At 39.0% G+C, this 27311-nt stretch overlaps 1 protein-coding gene across 1 annotated transcript; it reads left to right on the forward strand.

Moving 5' to 3' along the window:
• Positions 1-997: 997 nt before the first annotated feature.
• On the forward strand, positions 998-12322 carry LOC132655341 (STAM-binding protein-like). The gene is made up of 11 exons (XM_060388333.1): positions 998-1006; positions 1433-1638; positions 2695-2773; positions 3030-3122; positions 3527-3827; positions 4243-4428; positions 5286-5410; positions 6158-6295; positions 9653-9765; positions 10798-10897; positions 12266-12322. The coding sequence occupies exons 1-11, from the start codon at positions 998-1000 to the stop codon at positions 12320-12322; spliced, it is 1407 nt and encodes a 468-aa protein (XP_060244316.1).
• The last annotated feature ends 14989 nt before the right edge of the window (positions 12323-27311 follow it).

Consider the following 27311-nt stretch of genomic DNA (forward strand, 5'->3'; position numbering starts at 1 on the left):
CACTGACAGTGGAGGTCTTTTGAGGAGGCCTGTCCAGGAAATGAACCCTTATCCATCTCCACCAGTGCCAGCTACTGTGGCTCTAGATTAACTTTTCTTTGCCCGATGCCTGGGGCTCTGGTCAGCCATCTTTATTTTCTCAATTTTCATGTCACCACATTTTCAAAACATAATCTCCATAGACATGGCATTTTTAGTTGTTCTAAAGATAGTGTGTTCTCTGTAGACCTGTGTTCTGCTGCAATGTATCTCCTCTGAGCCTTCATGGGTCTCTTAGGCTTCTTATAGGTGCTCCGACGTTCGTAGGATGCATGCAGCTGAAGCCATCTTGAATCTAACTTCATTGTAATGACTTCATCATTTTGAAAAGCAATGACTTACTCCTGCTTTTTCAATTAAAATTGTTTTTAAGTGTTCACTCTTCAATTGAGGTTGTGACTACCATCCTGCCTCAGTCAATAAAATTCAGGATAAAAAACCTGTATTTTTGTGGCTATAGTTGTCATTACTTCAACAAGTTAAATATAGTTTAATGTATATTAACATTAATTCCCAGAGAAGCAAAGGTCTTCTTTCCTAAAATTGTTTTCATCTGTTGACAGGAGGGAACTTTGTGATACCTAGGCAATCAGACCACCAGAGTTGTCTAGATAATAAAGGACCTTTCACTACTGGAACAACAAATGTGGTAAGTCTCATTGCACTTTACCATAAAGGTAATTTATATGAAATAATATTTGGCAAATTTAAAACCCTAGTGTCTTTGTCTGTGTTTAAACTAAAGAGCTAGAGTGATAATATATCACCTTTTCTTTACACTGTCAGTGGGATAGAGAAAGGAGGTCAATACTGTAAATAGGTACTCTTTAGAATACTTTGCTTTTCTGCTCTCAATCACCCTGACTCCCCTGAAAGCATTCAGGATATGATTGTGCAAAGCTGTAGTCCAAGGTGCTGAGAGTTCTCAAAGGTGTGTTTCTTTCTGCTGCTTCTCAGCATGAAAAAGGTAAATGGTATATATTCCAAAAGAACATTATACCAACAGCTATGTAAAGTCATGGTGCAAATCTCAATAAACAGGCTGTTCGTAAGGGCCTGTTTTTAAGTTACATGTTGTTCCTGTTGTTCCGTTGCATTGTGTTTTCAAGGGTTAGGAAGATCCTAGGTCTGGAATCTTCCACTTTACTACCATATTAAGGTAATCCCATGCTATGCCTGTTTTCTAAATTTATTGAGGTGAGTCACAACAAATGATGTTTTATTTGCTCAAATTTCTTTAGGGAGCCATTTGTCACACAAGCTGGCACACATAGATGTGGCACACACACAGAAGCACATACAAGCAAACATTGTGTACTACCTAGCTGGAACAGCAGGAGGATGGATGTTAGGAGATGGGTTTTTATGTTTCCTGTCTTCTCTTTTGTCTTAGACCATCCTCAGACACGATGATGTCAGTTTAACTCCCCAAGAGCGTTTCCAGATCTTAAGCGCTCTAGGGCAGGACATCAAAATCAACAAAACATTTTCCAAGGCTTCTTACATGAGCCTTAGAGATGACTTCTTCCAAATGGCAGCTGACCTGGATAAATGTGGAAAAGAAGAAGCAGCCTTTATTCTCTATCACAAATTCCTCACGTGAGAACCTGCAGTTTCTATCTCCTTTTCTGGGACTGTTGTCTAACTTATGCTCCTCTCCTGTTCATTTTCGTCATATTTGCTGACAGTTACTGAATTTGACAATGTCAGGTTTTAATCATATTTCTGGCAGTTCATACACAATTTTTCTTCCCTATTCAAAGACACAAATATGAAAGGTTCTGTGGTCAGAAATAAAGAACTTCATGAATATGAGTTCTTTAATTTTTTTTATTAATTACATTTTATTCACTTTGATTTCCAGCTGTAGCCCCCTCTCTGGTCCCTTTCCAATCTCACCCTCCCTCCCTCTTCTCCACCCATGACCTTCACCCAGTCTGCTGATTGGGGAGGTCCTCCTCCCCTTCCATTTGATCCAACTCAATGAGGTCTCATCAGGAGTAGTTGCATTGGCTTCCTCTGTGGCCTGGTAAGGCTTCACCCCCCTCATGGGGAGGTCATCAAAGGCCAGCCACTGAGTTCATGTCAGAGGCAGTTCCTCTTCCCATGACTAGGGAACCTACTTGGTCACTGAGCTGCAATGGGATATATCTGAACAGGGTTTGTAGGTTATCTCCATAAATGGTCCTTGGCTGGAGCATCACTCTCAGAAAAGATCCATATGCCCAGATATTTTCTTTCTCCTTGAGCTCCTGTCTCCTCTTGGTCTTTCTATCTCCCCCTTCTTTACAATATTTTCTACACTCTGCCCAAAGTTTGGCTATGAATCTCAGCCTCTGCTTTAATACCCTGTAGGGTATCCTCAAGAATCTGGGAGTTTATTAACCCTAATTATGTGCTGTCTCCTGATTGCCAGGATGACAAACAGTTCTTCTCAACAGCTGATATTTGTTGAATGTGCCAGTTTAATATTACAGTAATGGCACATATCTTTCCATACACTGGGATGGAAACTGATACTGGCTTTCAGGGTGCACTTCTGTGAACTCTAGGATCTTCTGAAATCCTGCATGCAGAAGCCAAATTTCCTCTGGGCCTAATTTAAACATGTCAACATTTTCTGTACTTCTCATTCACTCTCCTTTATTCCTTTAGATTATATTTGGAAAAAATAAACATTGGCCCAAAACTCCGAAAAAGGGATGTGCATGGAAGAAGATCGAACTTCATCAAGGTGAGTCTTTGTTGCCTAAGCTGATGAACAAATATCTCCAGAGCAACCTGGAGCTACTCAAAGAAAATCCACAGATCCTGACACTTGGTGGAAAGGGGTCAGATGCTGGCTCAGCAGAGCAGTAAAAAGGAGAGGGATGACTGGGAATCACATTCAAGCTCTGCATGAGTTACTACTGCTTCTCCCAACTTGTTTTATTCCCCTTTATTCTCACATTAGAACTATTCTAATTCTCCATTTTGATTTTGTATTTCAGATCCTAAACATCGTTTTTGACAGGGCCGAGACTCTAAAGAGGAAACTACTAAACAAATACAACAGGGAATATGAAAAATACCTAATGGAGATGGTCAGTATGAGGAGCACAGAGACAGTGGGAGTATATGGCAGCTATTCAGCCTCTTGGATTGTCTTGTTATGTTCCATTGCAGTCTGAGAGTTAATGAATAAGCTCCACAATCACTTGCACATAAATGCACTTGCATCCATACCAGCCAACACACACACACACACACACACACACACACACACACACACACACAAAGATGGGTGGAGTGTAGAGAAGACAGACTTAGCTATTCCTAGAGACAGCCATATAGGAACTGAGTAGGGGGCTGCTGGCTGATTTTCACCACATCAGATTTATTGATCTGATTATGAGATATCATACATGAACAGATCTAGGTTTTGTTCATCTCTGTGATGACAAGATTTCTGAGATTTCAAGTATTTGCCTAAATCTTTTTCCTGTAGAAGCAGAAAGAGGAGGAAGCAGCAGAGTGGGCAGCCTTCTGGGAGGACTTTATGTCCTCAGGATGTTCCAGTTCTTGTACTATTTCGTTTGATCCATTTTATGGACTTAAAGAAAAGAAAATTGGAAAAGTGGGACCTGGCCTAACATCAACAGCAAAGGAGGCTCAACCTTCCTCATTACCAACCAACATCTCCAGCTCACCACAGCAGTGTGCAGTAGAGGATAACACTAAGTTTGTTACCTCAAGCACATCATCATCTGCCAATGGACCTGGGGAAAATGACCAAGAGGAAAGCACAGGTAAGTGGCTGGCTCTTTGACCTCCCACCCCTGCCCCAAGGGAAGAGCACCCTTGCTAGGTCAGAGAGGAGGACATTGCAGCCAGTCCTGATGAAACCTGATAAGCTGGGTCAGATGGAAGAGGATTTGGCCCTCCTATATGAAGCGTAAAGACATGCATGTTGACTAATTCTAAAAGAAAAAGGAGGACTTAAATTCCTTTTGGTACCTGGTGGACTATCAGTGGACTTATAGAGGGGCAGGGAGCAGATGAGGGAGGAAGACTGGAATTGGGAGGGAATGAGGAAGGCTACAGCTAGGATATAAAATAAATAAAGTGTAACTAACATTAAACATAAATAAATAAACAAACAAATAAATCAGGATGATCCAGCTGACACTCTATTCCATTTTTTTCCATTGTATGGACCTAAAGAAAACAGAAGTTGGGAAGAAGGACCTAGCACAGTAACAGCAAAGGAAGCTCAACCTTCCTCAGTACCAACCCAAACCTCCAGCCCACCACAGCAGTGTACAAGCAAGAAGAATGCTAAGGTCGTCACCCCAAGCACATCAACATCTGCCCAGCAGCCTGGGGAAAATGGCCCAGAGGAAAGCACAGGCAAGTAACCACAGTTTTGACTTGGAGAAGACTTGTGTGAAATTGGTTCCCCTTTTAAACACAGGAATGAGCTAATTTAAAGATGAAGTTATAGTATAGAAATGCAGATTTATTGGGAGAAGCTTTTGGATACAATACTAGTGAAGAAGGGAGAGAGAAAATGAAAAGCATGTACAGAGAGAGAATGAAGAAAGAGTGAGGAGAAGAAGGGAAGGAATGATATAAGGAGAGTAGAGTGAGAGGAGAAAGAGAGATAAGGGAACCTAAATGTCTGGATTATATAATGAGGGGAAGGCCCTGTTTCTGGGCTGGAAAACACAGGCTAGTAGGTCAGAGCTTACCCGAGACATGCCCAGCAGCAGGTAGGGACCAAGGGATGCTGGGAAAATATGGAGGGCAGGTGCACTTCTGAATGGTCTAAAACCTAACTGTCCTCATTGCATCTGACTCAGCCACACAGGTGTGAGTCTAGGGCTCACTAGTAAAGTTCGCACATGCTGGTGGACAGGTGTCTGAAGTCTGGAGCACTGAGCACCACCACAGAGAATGTTGCATTTCCTTGTCCATGTCCTCAGTCTTTGGCTTCCGTGGTCCAACTACACTCATCTCACAGTTACATTCAAAACTATTGCTCCATCCATTCAAGCTGGCTATAAAGTCCATGGTCCCAGCTCCCAGTCAGCTGTACCCAGAGACTGGAGAAACAAAACCCGGCTCACTTTGTGATTCCATCATTGGGAAGGACTCTTGGAGAGAATCCCAATGACATTTCTTTTATCTCCCAGGCTCTCAAGATGAATTTTGCTAATGAACAGGAGGCCTTGTTGCCTAAGACTTTTCTCTCTTTTTCATTGCAGTTCAGAAAGTCAGAAGTCTACGACCTGTGATCCTCCCTCACGATTTATGTGAGAAATTTCTAAAGTCTGCAAGGAAGAACACTAAGAAGAAAATTGAGACCTGTGGAGTTTTGTGCGGATCCATGGTAAAAATATGAAAAGTCCTTCCTGATCTGAGGTTGTTTCTTCCCCTTATCTTCCCATGACTGTCAGAGAACATATCTAATGTTTGTGTTCATAGACTTCACCAGACAGAAGGAACTGTGGGTGACAAGGCCTGGAAACCTTGAATTTGATGACTTTGTGTTTGTTTGCTTTTCAGAATTCCTTGAACCATTTGTTTCAATGTTACACTTAGAAATTTTCATTGTAATGGTTGCTAATGCTCTTAATTCCTGTTGCTGCCAAACTGAGGCTGGAGGCTTCCTACAAGTTCAAACCAGCTTCACAGCAAGAATGAGACACTGTCTTGTAGGCCATGGAAACATGCCAGCAGGCAGACAAGCAGATAGGCAGGAATGAGGCATGTAGACATTCATGTTGACTAATTCTAAAAGGAAAAGGAGGGCTTAATTCCTTTTGGTCCCTGCTCTGAGCACTTACTCTGGTAAGCCTTGGAATGTAAATTATAAACACCTCAACTTCCTGAGCAGACATATTGAGTTCTACAGGCAGGAGTATAGGCCTAGGATGTGCCTAGAGGGACATCTTAGGGTCATCTCAGCATCTGTTCCTTTATATAGAACCTATAAGAGCCCCCAAGATTGTGAAATGCTGAGGGGAGGGAGAACAGTAAAGGTCATTCAGTTGGGTGAGGGATTCCCTTACTTATGTTATGAACTAGTGGGATTGAGACTTCTAGAATATTTTAATAAGTTATTTTGTCTTGGCAGGTAGGAGAGGAATACCATATCACGCACATAGTCATACCCCTCCAGGAAGGGGGCCCTGACTATTGCTATGCCACCAATGAAGAGGAACTGTTTTTTATCCAAGAAGAACTGGGGCTTCTCACCTTAGGGTGGATTCATGTAAGCAAATAACCTCCCTGTTGACAAGGGTCTCTTTTTTCTATCTTAGAAATATCCTACCTAAATCTTTCTCTGCACAGAGTCTATACACTCCATTTCATTCTTCTGTTTAAACATGCAGTCAATAGTGTTCAGGGTGAGTCATAGGACCATTTCCTATTGTATTTATTTTTTTTTAAATTTTACCTTTTAATCAAAGCAAGTCCACAAAGTCCCCATACCTTGAGAGTCTGGGTCAAGAAAAGTACCTTGCTTAGGAGGTAAGGGAACATGGTGTAGGGATCATGTCCCCACAAAATTATAAATTACGGTATTTTAAATAATACAAAGGAGTTATTTGTAATGATTGTATTTTGTATTTATGAAGAAGTACTTTCTTTTAACACACCCAAAGAGATCATACCTGTGAGATTTTCAAGTGTTTACACTTGCTGAACATACTTCTGTTGATTTTCAAGCAAACACAGCAACTTGCCTAGAGATTTCTTCTTAATGATTCTCTCATTATCAAATACTGAAGCTCAGAGAACAAGAAGCTTTTCTTGGAATATTGAAAGGTGTAAGCCACAATCACATGGTTTATTTCTAGGTTTTAAGTTAACACACATACTTACACTCAGAACAGAAGAAGTTGAGATTTCTGAAGCAGTCTCCTGTGGCTTCATGATATTCAGTTCAATACAAATTCTTACTGTTTTGCCTAACTCAATAACAAAATATGTAATAATCAAAATTTGGCCCTTTGTGTCTAGCTTGTAACACAAATGGATGATCACACATAACCTAGTACCAATTCAGAGGAGGCATTTGGGACTACATTTTTCAGGATGTAAATCTGAGTCCCTGTGAGTTTCAGAAAAGAGGGGCCGACTTGACCTGACTTATGATGACTTGTAAACATTGGCCAGAATGGGTTCATGGGAGATGGGGCAATTTTGAATACCTACACTGTGCTCCTGCATCATTGAACAGTTCTGTTGGTTGGGATTGGTGTTTGGTATCAGAAAAATATAAGATGTATTTGTTGATTTGACCTATTAAAGCCATGATCTCCATTGTCTTTGGTGGAGGAAAAAAATAGTGGTGATTTTTGAGTAGAGGGTGAACTGTTTGTGTTATTATGGGTAAAACAATTTCAGGACCAAACCCATAGACCACAAGTAAAAATGAAGAAGATACAAGGCTGATTGAGATGTGAAGATCAGTTAAGGTTTGGGGGCTGCTAACATCCAATGAGCTGGTGGTAGCAATCTGTTGAGGAAGAGTGAGATTTAGAGATCCAAGGAATGAGGATCAGAGGCTGATGCATCTGGAACAGAGCAGGCTTTTAGCTGGGCTCATGGTGATAGCAGTGATCCTCTCATATGGATCAATAGGGCTTTTATAGAAGGACTGAGATTGGAATTGGAGATAATTCTTACTGTGTGAAATTTAAGGCATCTTCATATATCAAATCTATATGGCCATTGGAAGGAAGTTTTGAGAAGCCAGAAGAAACCAGGGGAGGGACCTTAGAGGCTTCTGCATGGAGTTGGCCTAGGAAATGTTCTAAATGGAGAGAGCTGGTTGCAAGAGAATCCATTCCCTGGCAGCTGTAGTGGAGGTCTAACAAGAAGAACATTGAACATAGTGGGTGATGAAACAGCAATAATGCTGCAGGAATACTGGTTAGGAGGTTCTCCAAAGCCACACAGCAAGAAGTGTTGAAGAATTAATTCTGCATGTGACTCACAGACAGGATCCAGCAGGCAGAGTATTCATATCTCCTGCTAGGGTTTTGAGCATATTGGCTAATGAATTTTAGGCCACGATAGGTAGAGACTTCACGGTTTAGCAGATTCTTAGAAATCTGAGTACATTGGCACTCTCATGGAATTTTACCACTCAGGAAGATGAGGCTACTGGATGGTGACTTCAGAACCAACCTGAGCTGAGAGTAAGACTGTGCCTCAAAACAAAAGTCATCTGATGAAGTTTATGACTATTTTTGAAATCTGTTATTAATGTCATACTAAGGTGTGCATCTGATTCCTAGATTCTTGGAGAATTATGAGTCTGCTCTTGACAGAACTTGGTTTAGAGAGTACTGAGACTTGAGGGAACTGTCAGATGGTATGAACATGGTTTTATCTTATTGATGTTGATTTTCTTTTTTTTTTCGGTTAGGTAAATTTTACTTTTTATTTTTTTCAATGCAGTTTATTCAGGAACCTTGAACAATCATCTGACCCTGGGGAAAGCCAGCCCACAGCTTAAATAGCTTCTGGGTAGCCAACCCCAGCGTACCACGTGGGCAATGCAAATAGGTCCACAAACACAGAAGCAAGCCAGATCCTCAGCCTTAGGCAAATATGGAGTTGTTTGTGACAGACAGATGTTGATTTTCTTGATTTTACTTTTTGTTTGCCTTCATTTTAGATTTTCAAATGAGTGACATTGAGAATATAGCTAACTTGTGAGTGTACATTCATGAATAGCACAGTTTAATAGCTCCTTGAATAAATATGATGTATATGCACAACTTAGAGAAGGAAACAGGAACCTACCAGGAGCCTAGTCCAAATTCCTTCCTTCCTTCATCCAGATAGAATTTCACTTTCACCATCTATTTCTGGATTTCATTAGTGGTCACATCCTACATGTGACTCCCACCATGCCAACATTACCTGAAATGCAATGTCTAGATAGATAACTTTTACCTCTGCTTTCCTTGGCTTAGTATCTATAGGATTTATCCCCACTCTGCCCTGCAGTTGCCTGATGTGTTTTTACACTGTTGATCCAGTTAAAAAGGGGAGAGAAGAAAAGAAAAGTGGGGTAAATCAATAAACATTAGTACAGTACCACATCTGAAGGGCAAAAGAGACTCCTCTTCACATAGGGGATAATCACATGGGGATCAGAGTAGGAGTCAAGGCAGACACCTGAAGACCAATAGAGATTGTTGAACCAATATTATTAGTGTTCATACAAAAGGTTGATGAGGAAAGACTCTGTCTGCTATTTGCAGCAGAGAAACAGATGTGGGTTAGAAGCTGACTTTCAAAACTTGAAATGGTTACCATTTAGACATTCAGTATAAATAAGCATGGATGAATAAAAGAGTCTTATTCTCAGTGAGGGACTAGCTCAAAGTGAGAGAGAGATACTTAGAGTCTTTTGGGTTTTATGTGTTAGGAGGACAAAGCAGATTGTCCCTTCTTCCTTCTCCACCTAGCAGATGAGTGTTTCTCTTGAATGATTTCAGGAATCTTAGTAGAGGCTAATTTTTGAAGTTGGTTGAGCTTGCTTTCCTTGGTGGATCAGACTGGACTGAGTATGCTCACTAGCAATTCTTGTCTTCTTTTGTTTTCATAGACCCATCCAACCCAGAGAGCATTCTTATCAAGTGTGGACCTACACACCCACTTTTGCTACCAGCAGATGCTGCCTGAGTCCATCGCAGTTGTGTGTGCCCCCAAATACAAAGAGTGAGTGTGTAAGATTCAGATCTGTAAGAGCAAAATGCTTCCATGGATGAAAATTATTTAAAATTTATCTATAGATGGTCTTAACTGATTGCTGTTCAATTAAGAGCAACATTCTAATTAATACTAGCTGCTCCTAAAAATATGTGGCTATTACTGCTGATTTTCTAGGACAAACTATCAAGAAGCAACCTCAACAGACTGAGGTTGAAATTCTAAACCAAACATTTTACATGAGTGTCCTCTCTTTTCATTCCTAAGTCAAGTTTTTGTGAATTCCTTAGCAGATCTATTATTGGAAAAGCATTAAATTATCCTGTTTCCCTTGGTAAAAAAAATATATATGTATGTATATGTATATATATAATACATACATATATATATAATACATACATATGTATATATATATATATAATGCATACATACATACCCTGGATGTTTTATCACAGTGATAAGAAGACACTGAATTTAGCATTTTTTGTCCCTTGTTCCTCACATTATTGATCTAAACAGACCTAAATACTTTACTTGGTTCTTCTTCCTACTCATTTCTACTGTTGAATCCCTCTGCCCCCTTTGGTTAAGATGAAATAACAATATTCAGAATGAGAAAGAGATAGACAGAGGGGGATGTAGATATATAAAGGCAAGAGTAGGAGTATGAGAACTACAAGGAGAAAGAAAAAGAAAAAAGAAAGAAAAACGAGTAAAGGAGAAAAAAAAGAAGAAGGGTATAATGATTAGGAATAGCACCAGGAGGACAATGTCTAGGAGAAGAATAAAGATGACAGTGATGGCTTTGAATTGAAGTAGGAGGAGATTCACAGGTTCTAAAAATGGGAAGAAGAATTGTACAGAGAAAAGTGAGAGGAGGAGGGGTGAGAAGAGACAGTAAAATGGAGAGAGATCTAAGAAAGGAGAGGAAACAGAAAACAAAAATTAAAGAAGGAAGAAAAGATTAGAGAAAGGTGGACAGAAGAGAGGGAAGAGACCTAGGGTCATATCTGCTTGACTGAGTCTGCTTTTTCATTTCAGAACTGGAATTTTCTCACTGACACCTACTGGGATAAATGAAATTTCCTGCTGCTCCATGAGGGGGTTCCATCCTCATAGAGAGGACACTCCTCTATTCTGCGTATGTATCTTTTTACAATGTATCAAGACCTTGGTCTGAGCCAGGACATAGAGCTGATAAGGTTTCTCATCCTTTCTGATCTACTTGGAAGTTCAGCATCATTGGTCACATTCTTAAACATCCATAATAACGGTGTAATTAGAAATCAGTGGGCAGTGAAGATAAATTTTCTCCCATTTACAACCTGGTCATTTATGTTCTACGAGGGTATTGACCCTTACTGATCCTTTTACCTCATATCTGTTGATTTTAATACAATGTACTTTTGAGGGTTCTTGAGAGAAAAACGGAAGGAGGACTGGGGTGTTCATCAGGGTCACAGTGTGAGGTCAGCATGAGTGAGACCTTGGATTCTATCTCCAGTATCATGGGGAAATGAAGTAACAGACAGAGTATGGAATCCATCACTTTAAGCAATGCTTATTACATGTTACCTTGTTCTTCACCAGTATCAGTTATTGAGTTTCAGTTAGAGATCTGAAAAAAGAAAAGGCCATGTAAGATAAAAAAATTAAGCATCTTTGTCCAGGGATTCTGCCTAGGTATTAGGGTTCTCAGCTGCCTGGGGAGATGGTTTCTTCTCCCATGTTGTGCTTAGTGATATCACACTTATTATGATCAGATTGATCTCCATGTCAGATCAGCCTCAAGTCAATGAGATTCTGGCACTTTGTATCAGCCTGGACCTTTCCACAGAGGTTACATTTATAGGAAACGAAGCAACATAGTGAAATGACAAGAACCTGCCTCATAAAGTATAAAAGATCCAGAGATGAAGCCATAGAGATCCTACAAGGTTTAAGATCCCGATCCCGGGGTCATATTAATTAATCCTTGTGACCTTGTTTTATATATTAATACCCTTAAGGACTATTATATGATTATCATCACAGCTCCAAGATTACTGGTTCCTTTTAATAAAGATATTTTTGACAACTGGTTCTGAAAAACATGCTTAAAGATAATTTGGGAGACACTGACTCTGTCTATGAGGAGTACTGGGTCCCAGACCTTTGTCCATGTATCTCAATGACCTCACAATCTCACCTCTAATCTACGAACTACTGACGTTCAGAGAGCCTCTCATATTAAAGGCTTATGTCTGGGGACATGTATCAGTTGGGGAAGAACTTGTGTTCCAAGCAGAACGTCCTGGATTCACCTTGCAGCATTCCTGAAATATGCCATGGTGGCACAGCACTGGGATCAAATGGCAGGAGGATAAGTTCAAGATTCTCCACAACTACCAAGGTTACATGGTCTAGACTAGGTCACAAGAGTCATTCTTTGGTATAAAATTAGAAGTATAAGTTGTTTCAAATAGGGCTTTTCCATGCTTTGACCCTATTTACTTTCCTTCAATTGCAGGACTGTGGCCATGTCACTACCCAGAACACTAAAGTGATGATCACTGATTTACGATGAGTATAATGCCACTAACCAACATCTGTGGGAACCTGTTTGTGGTTTTTTTTTGTTTTTTTTTGTTTTGTTTTGTTTTTTTTGTGTGTGTGTGTGTGAGTGCTTGCATGAATTTTGTGTATGTGAGGAGCACACAGATACTTATTCATAGAGTGGTCACATATCTGCCTGTATGTTCAACTTATGTCATATACATTACTTGTATGTAGTGTATGTTACATCTGTGTCCTATATGTTCACAATGTGTATGGATGAACACTGTGTTCATTCTTTGTTCTGTAGATTTATTGTTTTGACTTATATGACATGAGGAGTTTCTTTTCTGGTCTAGTCTATTTGTTGTTCTGTAGACCTTCTGTATGTTTATGGACACCTCTTTCTTAAGTTAGGAAAAATTTCTTCTATGATTTTCTTGAAAATATTTTCTGGATCTTGGAGCCTGGAATCTTCTTTTTCAACTACTCCTATTTTTCTTAGATTTTGTCTTTTCATGGCATCCTTGATTTCTTGGATGTTTTGTGTTTGGGACTTTTCTGGTTTTACTTTTTCTTTGAGAGACATATCAATTTCTGTGAGCATATCTTCACCACCTGAGATTCTCTCTTCAATCTCTTGTATTCTGTTGGTGATGTTCATCTTTGTGCTTCCTGATCTTCTCTCTATGTTCTCCAGCTGAAGGGTTTTCTCTGTTTGTGTTTTCCTTATTGATTCTAATTCTGTTTTCATGTCTTCACCATTTCCTTCATCTGTGTGAATGTGGATTCCTGTCTTTCCAGGATGGCCTCTATTTTTTGTTGTTGTTGTTGTTGTTTAATCCTTTTTATATCCGCTACATGTGCCTCTCCTTGTTTGGCTATTTTCCTGTATTTTTTGAGAGCTCCATTCTTTTCCTCTTTATGTGCCCCTAATAACTGGATTAGGATAGATTTGAGATCATTTTCCTGTATTTCTGATGAATTAGCATATCCTTTGACATTTGGGGTTGCTCTTGAAGCCATGATGTCATGATATTTGTTGGATGTGTTCTTATACTGGCCTCTAGCCATCTGTTTATCTGGCACATTCCCTGTTTCTTCCTGGAGTCTGTACTTCAGACTGGGGTCATATGTTCCTGATGTCTGGAATATTACTCAGGAAAATGAGAGAGGTTCACCTTTTAATAGTGGATGGTGATGTTTCAGCTATAGCTAAGGGAAGATTGTTGCAGGTGCAAGTGTGCAAGTGCAGGTATGTGCATGGAAATGTGCCATGAAGAACAGGGTTTTAGGGTGGGAAGATGTCTGGAAGGGTGGAGCTTTAGTACAAGAGGGGGTGAATATGCTGGCACTGCACACAGGCTCAACACACATGGGCAGGTATTCTGAATACCTCAAAGTCCTACAGGCCTGTCTTACTGTCCTCCTGGTATTCAGATATGTCTGAGCTCAACGAACTGTTTGCTTGGTCTCCACTGATAGACCCACAGTACAGAGGCTTCAATGGTGAGAATGCTGTCCCAAGGATCTCTCTGTTGCTCACAGTGTCGCGGTGTGGTTGGGAAGGATCCCATGTCTGGCTTCTAGTGTACATAGACCTTGGATCTAGGGCTCTGCATGCACTCACATGAAGGCACACACACTCTCTTGAAGGCATAATCGGAAAGCACAGGGGTTCTGCCTGTACTCTACTCTCAGATTTGGGCCTGTATGGGCAGAGGTGGGATGGTGGGAGCTAGCCTTCCAGGAACCTCCGTGTTCTGTGACTGAGACAATAGAAGTGGCTACAACAAGTAAGTGTCTCCCCAACCAGTGGAGAAACAGTGGACACCACTGAGCTGACAGATCTGCTGCACTTTCAGACTCAACAGCCCCAAATCTGAGAGGAGAGAACAGGGGGAACCCCTGTGCTTTCTGATTAGGCCTGAATTAGTGAGTGTGCCTTCAAGTGAGTGAATGCAGAGCCCCAGATCCAGGGTCCCTCTACGATAGAAGCCAGATATCAGATCCCTCCCACCCACACCCCACTGTTACCATGTGCGTTCTTGGGACAGCATTTTCCACATTGTATCCTCTATTCTATGGGCCTAACATGGGAGTTCAGGCAAACAATTCCTGGAGCCCAGACTCATCTAAATACCAGTAGGACTATTAAACAGGCCTATAAGTCATTGAGGTATTCAGGGCACCTGCCCATGTGAATTGTATCTGTGAACAGAACCAGCATCCACACCTCCTCCTGTGCGTACTCCCCACAGTCCAGGCATCTACACACTTTAGCATCCTGTCATTCAAGGCACACTTCCATTCATATGAGTGGGATTCACCCTCCCTCACTTGTGCACCTGACCTTGTGACCTTACTCCCTTAGCTATAGCTGAAACAACAACATCCACACCCATATGGTGGGCCTCTCTCATCTTCCTGAGGAATACTACAGACACTGGAGAAAGATGGAACCAATCTGAAGGACAGACTCCAGGAACAAGCAACAAAGATTTCAAATAATCACATGTCAAGAAGTCAGCATAAGAACACATCACATCAAAAATCTGGACATCAAGGCTTCACCAGTAACTCCCAAAATCAATGGACATTCTAATTCATTGAGAACACAGGAAAATGTTCTCAATTCTAGGCTTATCCAGATATTAGAGGCACATAAAGAAGAAACAAACAAATTTCTCAAAGAAATACAGGCAAATACAGCCAAAGAAATACAGGCACAAGTAGAGGTACTTGTAGTGGCATATAGAGAGGAATAGAAAAACAACAACAAAAAATAGAGGCCATGATGGAAACAGAAATCCACATTCAAACAGATGAAGGAAATGATGCAAGAAATGAAAACAGAATTAGAATCAATAATGAAAACACAGAGAAAACCCTGGAGATGGAGAATTAGAGAAATGATCAGGAAGCACAAAGGTGAGCATCACCAACAGAATACAAGAGATGGAAGAGAGAATCTCAGGTGCTGAAGATGCACTTCAAGAAATTGATATGTCTCTCAAAGAAAAAGTAAAACTGGAAAAGTTCTAACCACAAACATCTAAGAAATCAAGGATGCCATGGAAAGACAAAATCAGGCAATAAAAGAAATAGACAAAAAAGAAGATTCCAGGCTCCAAGGTCCAGAAAAATTTTTTAAGAAAATCATAGGAAAAATGTTCCCCAACATAAAGAAATGTCCATAAACATACAAAAGGCCTACAAAACATCTAATAGACTAGACCAGAAAAAAAACTCAAATCACATAATAGTCAAAACACTAACTCTACAGAACAAAGTAAAAATATTAAAAGCAGCAAAGAATAAAGTCTAAGTTCCATATAAAGGCAGACCTACCAGAATCACACCAGACTTCACAACAGAAACTATGAAAGCCAGAAGGGCCTGGGCAGATATTATGCAGATTCTAAGAGAACACAGATTCCTACCCAGACTGATATCCACAATAAAGCTTTCAATCAACATTGATGGAAAAAACAAAATATTCCATTGCAAAAATTAACTTATACAGTATCTACACAGCAACCCAGCCCTACAGAAGATACTACAAGGAAAACTCCAACAAAAACAACTACACCCAAGAAAACACAGGATATAGACAACTTCACAACAAAACAATAAAGGAAAACAAGCCTTAAAACACAAAAGCACAGTAACACCACCAACTCCACAATAAAAGGAAATAACATTCATTGGTCACTATTTTCTTTCACCATCAAGGGACTTAAGTCTCAAAAAAACAAAAAAAAAAAAAAAAAAAAAACAGACTAACAGAATGCTTTTGTAAACAGGATCCAACATTCTCCTGCATCCAAGAAACAGAACTCTGTAACAAAGATCAACACTACCTCAGAGTAACAGGCTGGAAAAAATGTTTTCCAACCAAATGTTTTCAACCAAATGTATCCAGAATATAAGCTGGGGTTGTTATCCTAATGTGTATTAAAATAGACTTTCAATCCAAATTAATAAAAAACATGAGAAGTGGCACTTCATTCTCATCAAAGGAAAAATCCACCAGGAGAACATCACAATTCTGAACATCTGTGCCCCAAATACAAGACCACTTACATTTGTAAATGAAACATTATAAAATCTGAAATTACACATTGATCTCAACACCCTGATAGTGGGAGACTTCAATACTCCATTCTCACCAAGGGACAGATCATCTAGACTGAAGGTATATAGGGAAATAATGACACAGAGTTCTTAAATCAAATGGACCTAATAGAGGTCTACAGAACTTTCACTCAAACTCAAAGGAGTATATATTCTTTTCAGCACCTCATGGAACCTTCTCAAAAATTGACCATATATTAGGTCACAAAGGAAGCATCAACAGATACACAAAGATCCAAATAATCCCTTGTATGTTTTTAGAACACCATGGACTAAAACTAGACCTCAACAACAGAAATAACAAAAATCCTACATGCCCATGGAAACTAAACAATTCTCTACTCAGGGACAGCTTGGTCAGGGATGAAATGAAAGAAGAAATTAGAGATTTCCTAAAATTCAATGAAAATGAAGGCCCAACTTACCCAAACATATGGGACATAATGAGTGCAGTGCTGAGAGAAAAGCTCATAGCACTAAGAGTCTCCAGAAAGAAGTTTGAGAAGAAGCTTGAGACAGCATACAAGCAACTGAGGGCACACCTAAAAGCCCTCAGTTGAAAAAAGACACAGTCACACCCAAGAGTAGTAGACTGTTTGAAATAAACTCAGAGCTGAAATCATTGATCTAGAAACAAAGAAAACAATACAAAGAATCAGTGAGACCAAGAGCTGGCTCTTTCAGAAAATCAACAAGATAAACAAACCCTTAGTCAAACTAACTAAAAGGCAAGGACTCTACAAATCAGCAAAATCAGAAATGAAAAGGAGTACATAAGAGATAGTGAGGAAATCCAAATAATAATTAGGTCTTACTACAAAAGCCCATATGCCGCAACATTTGAAAACCACACCATTTTCATCACTGTCAATCTGCATTAAGTTTTCAAATTAAGTTCTACATGGTACAAAAAATTTTTCTGCAATATTGTTTTAACCATTTTAGTTCTTTGTTTTTCCACACTCATTTTTTAATTAGTTTGTCAATATTTATAATTATTTTAAGTTTTTATTGGTTATATTAAACCTATAAATCAATTTGTTGAATACTGAATTTTTAAGATTATCAGTCTTCTAGTTAACATATTCAACTCTTATTTCTGTGTGCTTTTCATTGTCTTTGTCTTTTGAATAATTTTTGATGCATGTAGCCTGGACATTATTGTCAGATTCTAGGACATGTGATATTTGTTTTGTTGTTTATTGGGTCCTTCCCTGGATGGCCATATAGTTGGTCCTTGTTGACAGGGCAGCCTGCAGAGGAAATAAGGAGTCTGAAGAGTAGAAGGAAAAGTGAGTTAGGCAATGATCAAGGGAATCTCATACCTCTGACTGACTAGCAACCAGGTGTTTATATATTTATGCAGATTTCACAGAACAAAGAAAGACTAATTATTATCAAATGAATACAGATTATGTGTTTGACTTTTCATTATGTGACCAAGGTTCCAAGTTCGGTCACCATTAAAAAATACAAACAAATTCATTTTGTTGTTATTATCAGCCTTTTAACTCCAGTTTAAAGAATCTAAAAAATAATTCCTTCAAGGGCAAACACATTTATTATAATGCAGCCTGTTTTGAGTTTGGGAGTCTTTGCAGTTTTAAAGCCCTCCAGATAAAGAGAAATGATCTGAACTGGTCTTGCCAATACTAATACCTAACTTGTTTTACTGTATGTTGCATCATCTTCGCTTTAAAATAGGAACAGTTTATTTTAGTTAATCAACCTTAATTACTGTGTTCTATTCTTCCAGTGGTGTATCCTGTATGACCTCCTATATTCAAACTACATTTTCAGAGAGCACTAAGCTTCTAATAACATAAAAAGTGCCTTGAATCTGTAACCTATTCTCCTGGCCAGTCAGAGGGTCTCTCTTTACCCTGCACCAAGTACACTGTTTGAATTTGCTCAGGGGCAAATAACTCAGGAAGATTCCTGAAAAAAATGGCCTTATCTATCTGCTTATCTGTGCTTAATAATCTTAAAGAATCCACAAGAAAGACTTCAAAGTAGTGGACAGATAAAGGTAACTTTAGGATTGTTGTGAAAGGACAGTCATATTTTTTCATAAAGAAACATAAAATGAATCATGCAGAAAGTCCCCAAGAATGCAACACACAGAGACCAAAACTCAAAAGTTAGAGATAGAATGACAATAAAAGGTGCATTCAGCTCAGCTTTGCTGGAACTGTGCCAAGCATCTGTGCTGGGTTCATGACTCCACAGTTTTTAGGAGATATGGCTGTGCCAGCTGTTTTTTTTGTTTGGTTGGTTGTTTTTTTTTTTTTTTTTTTTTTTTTTTTTTTTTTTTTTTTTTTTGAGACATGGTCTGACTGTACTGGTTTTGCTGATCATGAATTGGTAATATTTTTTATACTTCAGCTTTTTCATTCCTGGATTATACGCATGGACTGCCATGCCAAGCTCTGTTTTATTCTTTTTGATATGCATTGTACTGCTTTTAATTTTGACTTCCATTTGGTTGTAGTTGATAGAAGCAGATTTCTATGCATAGGTCTTATGCTGAAGCCTATATCCAAAACTTGTATGTTAGTTTTAGAAAATCTTCTTTTTATGTAATTCATTTTTATTTTATACATGGGAGTGATTTGTCTGCATGTTTCTTTATGCACCATTTGCATGACTGGTGCTGGCAGAAGCAGAAGAGGGCACTAAATCTCCTTGAACCTGAGTTATAGATGGTTGTGTCCTGCTATGTAGATGCTGGGAACAGAACCTGGATCATTTTCAAGAGCAGCAAGTGCTCTTAACCACTGAGCCATTCCTCAAGTCCTCAGAATTTTTTCAGTTTTTTTTTTTTTTTTAATTTTCTGCACAGATAATTTTTAGTTCTTTAGGCTATTTTAACAAAGTATGGCAGTTTTGGATGGCCCAATCATAATTCGTTTTCTCATGTTCTGGGAAAAGTCTGAGATCATGACCCTGGAATTAACTATTTCTTTCCTTGGTTGTAAAATGGTCAATTTAAAAGTGTCTTCATGCCATCTTTTTTCCTGTGTCCTAAATGTTTCATTCAAGGATACTTTATATTGTAAGAATCTGGATCAACTAAGTTACTTCATTTATTATTTTAAAGACATTATCTCTAAAAAGAGTAGCTTTCTTGGAAAATAAAACTTTATGTGAATTTTGAAGACCATCATACAGGGAGACCCAGCATACTCACCATTGAACTGTTATTTCTTCAGTATACCTACTATTGCTTTTTTCTTTCAGATTATGAATTTATTAATCCAGGATGGACTTGAACTTAAGATTTTCTCACTTCTGCTTCCCAAGGGCTGGAATTGTAACTGTCACCATACTCAATTATCTCATACATTTTGATTGGCTCTTTTATTTCTTGTTGATAGGAGAAGAGATGGGTTATAGCTCAGTTTATAGAGAGTTTACCTAGCATGAAAAAGCCCTGGGATTGGTACTCAGTGCTTTATGAACTCCTAGTATTTGGGAGATGGAAGTTGGAAGACTGACAATTCAAGGCTATCTTTATGTGCGAGTGATTTTGAGCCTTGTCTGTGCTTGAACAGTACAGTAGAGAAATGCTAATACTTTGTTGGTTAGTAAAGGACTCTAATAAATATATTTTATGAATGTAACTTTACTAAGAAATAAGTAAGAACTATTCATTTTAGATTTGTACTAGTATTTGTAAGGTGCAAGCTGTGCAGGTGGTTACAATGTATTCAGACTTAATATAAGAATTAGGGTAGAAATCTACTTGAAGGAGAATTTGAATCCATTAGAGGGGACTATCCCTTGGGTGGGGCAATCCTTATGTTGGCCTTTGAAACATTCTTGACTGAAAACAAGTCTGTAGCTTCTTCCTGTGGTGTATCAGTATTGAATATTTTGGTGATAAGATTTTGACCATGAAATTATTACTTGAAAATTAAGTTCAATATTTCTTTAAATAGCTAACATTTATAGTAATACCTATTCATTTGAGCTTATATTAATTTATTGATTTCTGAAACTACAGGAAAATGCTGGAATTGATAGTCACAGAATAGAAAAGGAGTCAGAGATATCAGTTGTAAATTTTTTTATTTCCTCAGATGAGGGGATAAAATAAGAATTTTTCCCAAGCCTTTCTATTGCTTTTTGACCTCTCCCTGTCTGGATCAACTCAGCTGTTCTGACCTAAACTTTTATAAAAGCTGACTGATTGCTATTGCTTCTCTTGACGTCTGACTGAATTACCCTCCTGGCTTCTTCTGACTTTTCCTCCTTCTCTGGCTTATTCTTTTGTCACTCTTGTCCATCTTGTTCTCTCTGCAAGCTGTCTCTGTAAAACTGGTTTAGTAAGAAACTCTTAGTAAAATCTTCTCTTTTCTTCTCTTCTCTTCTCTTCTCTCCTCTCCTCTCCTCTCCTCTTCTCCCCTCCCCTCCTCCCCTCCCTTCCCCTCCACTCCTCCCCTCCCCTCCCCTCCTCTCTTCTCCTTTCCTCCCCCTCCTCTCTTCTCCTCCCCCCTCCTCTCCTCTCCCCTCCCCTCTTCTCCCCTCCCTTCCCCTCCCTTCCCCTTCCCTCCCCTCTCCTGTCCTCCCCTCTCCTCTCCTCTCATTTCTTCTTCTTCCCTCCCATCCCCTCCCCTCCTTTTCTTTCTTCTTCTCTTCTCTTCTCTTCTCTTCTCTTCTCTTCTCTTCTCTTCTCTTCTCTTCTCTTCTCTTCTCTTCTTTCACTCCTCTCCTCTTCTCCTCTCCTTTCCTCTCCTCTCCTCCTCTCCTCTCCTCTCCTCTCCTCTCCCCTCCCTTCCTGTCCCCTTCCCTCCCCTCTCCTGTCCTCTGCTCTCCTCTGCTCTCCTTTTCTCTTCTCCCCTCCCATCCCCTCCCCTCCCCTCTTTTCTTTCATCTTCTCTTCTCTTCTCTTCTCTTCTCTTCTCTTCTCTTCTTTTCTTTCCTCTTCTCTTCTCTTCTCCCTGCACTGCTTTTAAGTAGCATCTCCTTCCTGTCCTGTTCTTGTGAGAGTTGTAGGTATCTTATCTTTGATTCATTTTGTCATTTTTTTTTCTGATTTATCACTTTGTCTACCTTTCAATTAGATATCACAAACAAATTTGGCTACTTCCTCCTATAAACTAACCTTACATTCATTGTTTGGGATTAAAGATGTGTACTAAGTGAATGTCAGTATTACAGCCAGAACATACTGTAATTTAGAGTGTGTCTGCATTCCAGTCAAATCACATAGACCGAGAAGGCCTTTGGATATGGTCTTTGGCCAGAGCAGCCATGTTGCTGGATTAAAATTCCTCTACAATCAGTGTATAGTGTTCTCTTGAGATTCTCACTGGTAATGCTATGGCAGGAGGAAATGTGAAGGCACACAGTGGGCAGGGAAGCAAGTCAAATAGGTAATGCTTAACCCAATACGAAAAAAAAAGTTCCCACTGATGGGGAAAAGGGAGGCACCAGACAAAGGATGTCTAGATAAAACAATATTTCCTATGCAAATAAAGCTATAAGTGTCTTTGAAAGATTATTAGAAGCAAATTTTCTTAGAAATGACCCTTATTGAAAAGCATTAAAATTTTCTTTTGTGCATTGATCTGAGAATGATCAACTAGGATAAAATAAAGACTCTTTGAGAATAAACTTTTGTCCCCACAGGCATTTTTTTCTTCATTATGCTCAATAATCCAGAAAGGTTCCTTCACAGTTTGATCTGATCATAATAATGCAGAGTAGGGGATGGAATTTATAAATGCCACCTAAAGTTAGGTAGTGCCTTGAAGCTTTTTGCTGTAAAACTTGTTTTGAAGTTAATTGGAGAAAAGTGCTGGACAAGACAGCAAGCAAAGGATTAAGTTTCTATAAAAATGTGCACTCAAGACTTACATGAACTATATGTGAAAACTATACAGTTTTCTCTATTATTTATCATCTAATACAACTGAAGTGATATCTCTCTACTATATAATTATCCGCTAGTGGGGATATTTGGACTGATTAGTATTCTACTTTTTAGCAGGCTTTCTGTTACCTGATTAGGCACAGTGTTAGAAAGCATGCACAAAGATATTGTGAAAAAAATCATGTTTCCCTCAAGCAACTTAATGGCTCACTTAAAAACCCTAGAAAAAGTAGAAGCAGACACACCAAAAAGGAGTAGACAGCTGGAAATAATCAAACAAAGTGTTGAAATCAATCAATTAGAAACACATAAAACAATTCAAAGAGTCAATGAAACCAAAAGCTGGTTCTTTCAGAAAATCAACAAGATAGACAAACTCTTAGCCAAGGTAACTAAAAGGCAGAGAGACACCATCGAAATCAACAAAATCAGAAATGAAAAGAAGGACATAACTACAGACACTGAGGAAATTCAAACAATTATTAGGACTTACTTCAAAAGTCTATATGCCAACAAATTTGAAAATCTAAATGAAATGGACAATTTCCTTGATCAATTAGACTTACCAAAGCTGAATCTGGATGAGGTAAATCAAACAAATATTCCTATATCCCCCAAGAAAGTGGATGTGGCCATCAAAAGTCTCTCATTCAAAAAAAGCCCAAGACCAGATGGTTTCAGTGCAGAATTCTACCAGACCTTCAAAGAAGAGCTAACTCCGGTTCTCATCAAACTATTCCACAAAATAGAAAGAGAAAGAACATTAAAAAAATTATTATATGAATCCACAGTCACCTTCGTACCTAAACCACACAAAGATCCAATAAAGAAAGAGAATTTCAAGTCAATCTCCCTTATGAACATTGATGCAACCATACTTAACAAAATATTTGGAAACCCAATACAAGAATTCCTCAAAGATATCATCCACTATGACCAAGTAGGCTTCAACCCAGGTATGCAGGGGTGGTTCAAAATATGGAAATCCATCAATGTGTTCCATCATATTAACAAACTGAAAGAAAAAAAACACATGATAATCTCTTAGATGCTGAAAAAGCATTTGACAAAATCCAACATCCATTCATGTTTAAATTATTTGGGAGATCAAGGATACAAGGCACATATCTAAACATAGTAAAGGAGATATACAGCAAGCCTATAGCCAACATCAAACTGAACGGAGAGAAACTTAAAACAATCCCACTGAAATCAGGGACAAGGCAAGGCTGCCCACTCTCTCCATATCTCTTCAACATAGTTCTGGAAGTCCTTGCTAGAGCAATAATACAGTTGAAGGAGATCAAGGAGATACAAATTGGAAAGGAAGAAGTCAAATTATCACTATTTGCAGATGATAGTACACGTGAATGACCCGAAAAACTCAACCAGGGAACTCCTACAGCTGATAAACATCTTCAGCAAAGTGGCTGTATACAAAATTAACTCAAAAAAATCAGTAACCCTCCTGTATACAAAACACAAAAGGGCAGAGAAAGAAATTAGGGAAACAACACCCTTCAGGATAGCCACAAATGACATAAAGAACCTTGGAGTAACCCTAACCAAGCAAGTCAAAGACTTGTATAAAAAAAATTTCCAGTCTCTTAAGAAAGAATTAGAAGTAGATATCAGAAGATGGAAAGATCTCCCATGCTTATGGCTTGGCAGGATTAACATAATAAAAATTATGCCAAAAACAAACTACAGATTCAATGCAATTCCCATCAAATTACCAACACAATTTTTACAGACCTTGGAAGAAAACTTCTCAACTTCATATGGAATAACAAGTAACCCAGAATTGCTAAAACAATCCTCTACAATAAGATCTTCTGGAGGTATCTCCATCCCTGATCTAAAGCTGTACTATAGAGCAACAGTTATAAAAACTGCACGGTACTGGCATAGAAACAGAATGGTGGATCAATGGAACTGAATAGAGGACCCAGAAATAAACCCACACACTTATGGATACCTGATCTTGACAAAGATGCCAAAACCATACAATGGAGAAAAGATAGCATCTTCAACAAATGGTGCTGGTCTAACTAGATGTCTAAATGTAGAAAAATGAAAATAGATCTATACTTATCACCCTGCACAAAACTAAACTCCAAGTGCATCAAAGACCTCAAAGTAAAACCAGACATATTAAATTGGTTAGAAAAAAGTGGGGAATACCCTTGAACTCATTGGTACAGGAGACAACTTCCTGAACAGAATACCAACTGTGCAGGCTCCAAGATCAACAATCAATAAATGGGACCTCATGAAACTGAAAAGCTTCTGTAAATCAAAGGACACCATCATCAAAACAAAACGAATTCCTACAGATTGGGAAAGAATCTTCACCAACCGTTTATCTGACAGAGGACTAATATCCAGTATATAGAGAGAACTAAAGAAGCTGAAAAGCAGCAATCCAAGTAATCCAACTAAAAAATGGGGAAGAAAGCTAAACAGAGAATTCTCTATAGAAAATATCAAATGGCAGAGAAACACTTAAAGAAATGCTCAATGTCATTAGCCATTCAGGAAATGCAAATCAAAACGACCCTGAGATTTCACCTTACACCCATCAGAATGGCCAAGATGAAAAACTCAAGTGACAACACATCCTGGAGATGCTGTGGAGGAAGGGGAATCTTCCTCCTCTGCTGGTGGGAATGTAAACTTTACAACCACTCTGGAAATCAATCTGGCGCTTTCTCAGACAACTATGAATAGTGCTTCCTCAAGATCCAGCCATACCACTCCTAGGCATATATCCAAAAGAGGCTCAAGTACACAAAAAGGACATTTGCTCAACCATGTTTGTAGCAGCTTTATTTGTAATAGCCAGAAGCTGGAAACAGCCCAGATGTCCCTCAACTGAAGAATGGATGCAGAAATTGTGGTACATGTACACAATGGACTATTACTCAGCAATGAAAAATAAGGAAATCATGAAATTTGCAGGTAAATGGTGGGAACTAGAAAGGATCATCCTGGGTGAGCTTTCCCAGAAGCAGAAAGACATACACGGTATATACTCACTCATGTAGACATATAACATAGGATAAACCTACTAAAATCTGTACATCTAAAGAAACTAATCAAGAGAGAGGACCCTGACTAAAATGCTCAATCCCCATCCTGAAAGGCAAAGAGTTTGGACATCAGAAGAAGAAGAAAACAGGAAACAACCTAGGAACCTGCCACAGAGGGCCTCTGAAAGGCTCTGCCCTGCAGACCATCAAAGCAGACTCTGATACTTATGGGCAACTGTTGGGCAGAGTGCATAGAATCTTATGTAAGAAGTTGGAAATAGTAAGAGCTGGAGAGGACTAGAACCACACAAGGAGAACAACAGAACCAGAAAATTTGAACACAGGGGAGTTCCCAGAGACTCATACTCCAACCAAGGACTACTCATGGAGATAACCTAGAATCCCTGCACAGATGTAGCCCATGACAGTTCCGTGTCCAAGTGGGTTACATAGTAATGGGAAGAGGGACTGCCTCTGACATAATCTGATAGGCCTGCTCTTTGATCACTTCCCTCTATGGGAGGAACAGCCTTACCAGGTCACAGAAAATGACCATGCAGCCACTCCAGATGTGATCTGATAGACTAAGATCAGAAGGAAAGAGAGGAGGACCTCCCCTATCAGTGGACATGGGGAGGGGCATGTGTGAAGAAGGGGGATGGAGGGTAAGATTGGGAAGTGAGGGGGGCTTATGGGGGATACAAAGTGAATAAAGTATAATTAATAAAAATAAAAAATTAAAAAATCATGTTTCCCTCATTTTAGTAGAAAACAAGAAGGTTTTTATGGATAGCCTCTGACCAATCTATATTTTGAGTATGATGGGATGGAACAAGAAAAATGGATTTAGGGTTTGAAGCAAAGTTCCTCATAATCCTTATGATCACTAATTTTATTTTATTTTTTTGATTCTTTATTGTCATTTATTTCTCTTTTTTTTCAATGCAGTTTATTCAGGAACCTTGAACAATCATCTGACCCTGGGGAAAGCCAGCCCACAGCTTAAATAGCCTCTGGGTAGCCAACCCCAGCATGCCACGTGGGCAATGCACATAGGTCCACATACATGGGAAACAAGCCAGATCCTCAGCCTTAGCCAAATGTGGAGTTGTTCGTGACAGAGAGCACTCACCAGTGCTCTCTACAGTTCCCCCTTTTTGTTTTAGACGCATCAGGCAAGAGTAGAGGTCTGATCTCTGATATTAGAAAACTAATTTTAAATTCACTCAAAATCACATAATTTAAATTTTTTCATAGATTTAGAAAATAAATTAGAATTGTACAGTCTAAATATCTATGTGTACCTCTTTAAATTTTAATGATTATGAATCCATAGGGCTTCCTGCTAGGAATACACTCTCTGGATTTGCCAATAATTTTTCCAGAAAAATATTTTGTTGTTTATGACTTAGTTTGAATATTTTTTCATCTCTAATATTTTGGTTTCTCTAGGCAGAGGTAGTTATTTCTGTTCCACTCCATCCATAAAATCTAATCGAGTTGTAATATGTTTATATTTTTACATCTTGTGCCTTCAGGAAGTCTTTCATGTTCTCATGTAATAGAAGACCTAGCACATACTCGTTATAGAGCAATCATTGTTGGATCAATATGTAATCTAGATTTTAACAATATCTACAGAACAGACCTCAGATCTCTTATCACTGTGCTAAGTGTTTGCCTCTCCATACACTGCTCTTAACTTTTATAACCTCTTTGTCCCCAGATAGCTGAACATTATAGACTGAACTAGTGTGTTCCAGTATTTTTGCCATCTACTGGATTGGGCCAATGGACCAATGATCCAAAATTAAAGAATCCCCATCCTCCTTTTTGTACTCTCTGGTGGCTTATGTCTGTCTATGAGAGGTCACAGCTCCTTAATGCAGTACCTTCCCAAATGTTTCATTTCTTCCTTCCATTTGTCCTACACCTGGGGGTGAGTCCTAATGTTTCCTTGTTGTTTGCCAGGA

Source organism: Meriones unguiculatus, chromosome 7, assembly GCF_030254825.1.
Source record: "Meriones unguiculatus strain TT.TT164.6M chromosome 7, Bangor_MerUng_6.1, whole genome shotgun sequence".
NCBI classification, from domain to species: domain Eukaryota; kingdom Metazoa; phylum Chordata; class Mammalia; order Rodentia; family Muridae; genus Meriones; species Meriones unguiculatus.

Bases quoted from the DNA above. Each gene is read 5' to 3' on its own strand.
- LOC132655341 (XM_060388333.1), top strand. The intron at 4,429-5,285 runs GCAAGTAACCAC...TTTTCATTGCAG, and splicing joins TGGCCCAGAGGAAAGCACAG to TTCAGAAAGTCAGAAGTCTA. The intron at 6,296-9,652 runs GTAAGCAAATAA...TTGTTTTCATAG, and splicing joins TCACCTTAGGGTGGATTCAT to ACCCATCCAACCCAGAGAGC.